The 4,427-nt window shown below is 42.1% G+C and overlaps 1 protein-coding gene across 1 annotated transcript; it reads left to right on the top strand.

Moving 5' to 3' along the window:
• Window positions 1–1,652: 1,652 nt before the first annotated feature.
• Window positions 1,653–2,150, top strand: LOC145067664 (uncharacterized). Its single transcript, XM_079014750.1, has one exon. It carries the CDS (start codon window positions 1,653–1,655, stop codon window positions 2,148–2,150), a length of 498 nt encoding a protein of 165 aa, XP_078870876.1.
• Window positions 2,151–4,427: the final 2,277 nt, after the last annotated feature.

Raw genomic sequence — 4,427 nt, 5'->3', positions numbered from 1 at the left:
CTTGCTAGACAACAACTCCAAGATCAATAATGGCTCCTTCCCTCACTTGAATCACTCAAATGATCTAGGGTTTCACTCTGGGGACTGATGAGTGCAAATGACGGCCATAAGGCCCTTTAAATACACCTCAAACCCGAGATATTGGGGTTTCATTAAACAGCATGGACTCGCCGAGTCCACTCTTGGACTCGTTGAGTTCGGACGCGAACCCGCGTCCAAATCCGTGAACATACTCAGCGAGTCTAGGCTCCAACTCGCCAAGTCCCCTCACCAATTACCAAAATAAATAAATAAATAATACCTGGGAATCCGGGCTGTTACAGCATCAATGTCAATGCAGCTTTGACACCACCTCCACCTCCACAGTTTGACGTTGCTATGTTTCAGGCAGCGGTTACTACAGTTGTGGCAGCCGCCATGTCACACATATATACAACCGGTGCTAGTGGATCTGGGATTGGTGCTCATCCCTCCAATCATGGTGAAAGTCATGGACACCCACAGGAGTGTTCTTATAAGGAGTTCACAAATGGCAAACCTAGAACCTTTAATGGGACTGGGGGAGTCATGGCTCTAACTCAATGGATAGAGAAAACCGAAGCAGTCTTTGAGATCTGCTCATTCCCTGAAGGGAGCAAAGTGAAATTTGTTACCTGTACCTTTTCTGACCGAGGTCTCACATGGTGGAATGGCCATGTAAACTCATAACTCTTATAGTAGCTAATTCACTGAGCTGGGAAAATCTGAAATCGATGATGATGCAAGAGTACTGCCCGAGGGGTGAAGTACAAAAGCTCCAACAAGAGCTTTGGGGCCTCACCATGACAGGTACAGACATAGCAACTTACACCAAAAGATTCAGTGATCTAGCGATCCTATGTCCTAGAATGGTCGCCCTAGAGAGAACAGAAATCAAAAGGTATATCTGGGGACTATCACCTCAGATTCAAAGGAGTGTGTTAGCTTCTAAATATGTTGCATTTGATAGTGCCAAACAATTGGCACAGTTACTGGTAGATCATGGAGTGCGTCAAGGCTTCATGTCTGTCGTTCCAGAACAACCCAAAATAAACAACAACAACAACAACAACAACAGCAAGAAAAAGTCCTGGAAAATAAGGAAGGGTCATTCTTCCTAAGAGCCCTCCAAGAAACAACAGATAGTGGCCGTTTACACAGCTACTTCTCCTACTGTTGTTCCTATTACCCCTACCTCAGCAAAGCAATATGCTGGGAATCTGTCGAAGTGCAACAAGTGTAATTTCCATAACATAGAAAATTTCCATGAAATGCACGATAAGAACTGCAACAGAAAGGGGGATACTGCCCGTTTCTATAGGTCACCTTCTCAACCAATCACTCAATTTCCTGGCATTAGAGTAAGTCGGGCATGTTATGAGTGCGGTGAAACTGGACGCTTAAAAAGGGATTGTCCGAAGGTGAGGAATGTCGGTGGTGTAGGAAGAATTCTGGCTATTGGTCATGAGGAAGCCGTTGTAGACCCTATTGTGGTTATGGGTACGTTTCCTCTCAACAATTCATATGCATGAATTCTATTTTATAGTGGTGCAGAGAAAAGATTCATGAGCCATAAATTCAAATACCTACTAAAACAAAATTCCCAACCACTAAAAGATACCTTCGCTGTAGAAATGGCCAACAGGAAAACCGAGAGAACTAAAAATATATACATAGGATGTACCCTTACCCTAAATAACTTTTCCTTCCCAATCGACCTTATCTCGGTCTCCATAAAAAGTTTCGACATCATTATTGGGATAGATTGGTTAATTCCTAATCATACCGACATCCTATGTTACGAGAAAGTCATTCGCCTTAACCTGCCAAGTAACGAAACCCTTATCATTTACGGCGAGAAATCAGATGCAAACCTACAAATCATTTCCTATATCAAGGCACAAAATTACCTTTACAAGGAGTACTGTGCTTTTCTAGCTCATTTGGTAGACAAGAAACAAGAAGTGAAGGACTTGGAGAGAATTCCCGACGTCTGTAATTTCTCTGACATTTTCCCCGATGATCTTCCAGGAGTCCCACCTAAAAGACAAGTCGTATTCAGAATCGACTTAATCCCTGGAGCTAACCCCATAACCAAATCACCTTATCGTCTTGCACCGGCAGAAATATAGGAACTATCCAGCCTACTAAATGAACTTCTTAGTAAAGGTTTCATTAGACCAAGCTTCTCACCCTAGGGAGCACTGGTCTTATTCGTGAAGAAAAAGGATGGATCTTTCCGTATGTGCATAGACTATCGCTAGCTATACAAACATACCATTAATAACCGATACCCTCTACCGCAGATAAACGACTTATTAGACCAACTTTAAGGAGCAAGCTACTTTTCAAAGATTGATTTAAGATCTAGGTATCACCGGTTACGAGTTTTTAGAGGAAAATGTTCCCAAAACAGCCCTCCGAACTCATTATTGTCACTACGAGTTTGTGATGTTGTTCGTATTAACATATGTGCCCACAGTGTTCATGGACATGATGAATAGGGTGTGTTGTCTATACTTGGACAAGTTCGTAATAGTCTTCATAGATGATATCCTTATCTACTCACGAGGTGAGGATGAGCATTGCCAACATCTCCGACAAGTCTTGCAAACATTGAGAGTAGAGAAGCTATATGCGAAGTTCTCAAAGTGCGAATTTTGGATTAGGAAAGTAGATTTCCTAGGTCACGTGGTCAGTGAAGAGGGAATACATGTGGACCCATCCAAAATAAAGGCAATCAAGAACAGGTCAGTACCTAAAACGCCTACATAAATCCACCAATTCTTAGGCCTTGCTGGCTACTATCGCAGATTCATTCATAATTTCTCCCGAGTTACTAAGCCACTTACCACCCTGACACAAAAGGGTGTAACTTTTAGCTGGGGAGAGAAATAAGAAACAACGTTCCAAATGCTAAAGTGAGCCCTTTGCAGCGCACCTATTTTGTCTCTACCAAAAGCGACAGAAGACATCGTAGTATACTGCGATGCATCTAACCAAGGGCTAGGTTGTGTTCTTACGCAACGAGGAAAGGTCATATCATATGCCTTGAGAGAGCTTAAGACACATGAAGTCAACTATACAACACACAACCTTGAACTGGGAGCAGTGATATTTGCTCTGAAGATCTGGAGACATTACTTGTATGGCACGAAATGCACAATATTCACGGACCATAAAAGTATTCAGCATATCTTCGACTAGAAAGAACTGAACACTAGACAACGACATTGGATGGAGCTACTAAACGCTTACAAATGCAAAATTCGTTATCATCCCGATAAAGCTAATGTAGTAGCTGATGCCCTTATCAGAAAAGAATACTTGGGATATCAAGTAAATTCAGTGACCATGGCTATCCATTCACACATGTCCACATCAAAGAGGCTCAACTTGAGGTCTTGAATCCCGAGAATGTGACAGGTGAGACTTTAAGAGGAATGGACAAAGAACTTAGAAATCAAAGGTGATGGAGCCCGATATCTCATGAACCGGATCTGGACACCAAAGTTCGGTGGTTACAGAGAGGTTGTCATAATAGAAGCACACAAGACACGATACTTCGTTCACCCAGGTTCAGACAAGATGTATCTAGACCTTAAGAAACTTTATTGGTGGCCTAACATGAAAGCTGAGATTTCTACCTATGTGGGAAAGTCTCACTTGTGCCAAAGGCAACGTAGAATATCAAAAGCCTTTGGGTCTACTACAACAACCAGAAATCCCCGAATGGAAGTAGGAACGGATTACAATTGATTTCATAACTAAGTTACCCAAGACAACAGGTGTTCATGATACCATTTGGGTAATCGTTGACAGATTAACAAAATCCGCGCACTTCCTAGCTATAAAGGAAACAGACAAGATGGAGAAGTTAACTAGAACATACATCGGAGAGATAGTTAGACTGCATGGTGTACCAATATCTATTATCTCTGACTGAGATAGTAGATTCACCACATGATTCTGGCAGTCACTACATAAATCTTTGGGAACTAGGTTGGACATGAGTACAACCTACCATCCTCAAACTGACGTATAGAGTGACAGAACGATTCAAACATTGGAACACATGTTGAGAGCATGTGTGATCGACTTTGGTAAAGCATGGGATAGTCATTTACCTCTAGTCGAGTTCTCATACAATAATAGTTACCATACTAGCATTAAGGTTGCTCCATTCGAATCCCTCTATGGTCGCAAGTGCAGATCACCTCTGTGTTGGGCTGAAGTGGGTGACACGCAACTGGCTAGAGGTCAAATTCCTGAAAACACTCTCACTGGTCTGGAGATCATTCAAGAAACTACTGAGAAGATAGTACAAATTTGAGAACGACTTAAAGCTTCTAAAGATAGACAGAAAAGCTATACATACAACGGGATAAAACCCTTGGAATTCCTGGTTG

This window comes from Lactuca serriola, chromosome 8 (genome assembly GCF_051521515.1).
Source record: "Lactuca serriola cultivar US96UC23 chromosome 8, Lser_US96UC23_V15, whole genome shotgun sequence".
In the NCBI taxonomy this organism is placed as follows: domain Eukaryota; kingdom Viridiplantae; phylum Streptophyta; class Magnoliopsida; order Asterales; family Asteraceae; genus Lactuca; species Lactuca serriola.
The sequence above is the reverse complement of the archived record's forward strand: the minus strand, read 5'-3'. Positions and strand labels throughout refer to the sequence as shown.

Bases quoted from the DNA above. Each gene is read 5' to 3' on its own strand.
- LOC145067664 (XM_079014750.1), top strand. From the start codon at position 1,653: ATGGCCAACAGGAAAACCGAGAGAACTAAAAATATATACATAGGATGT.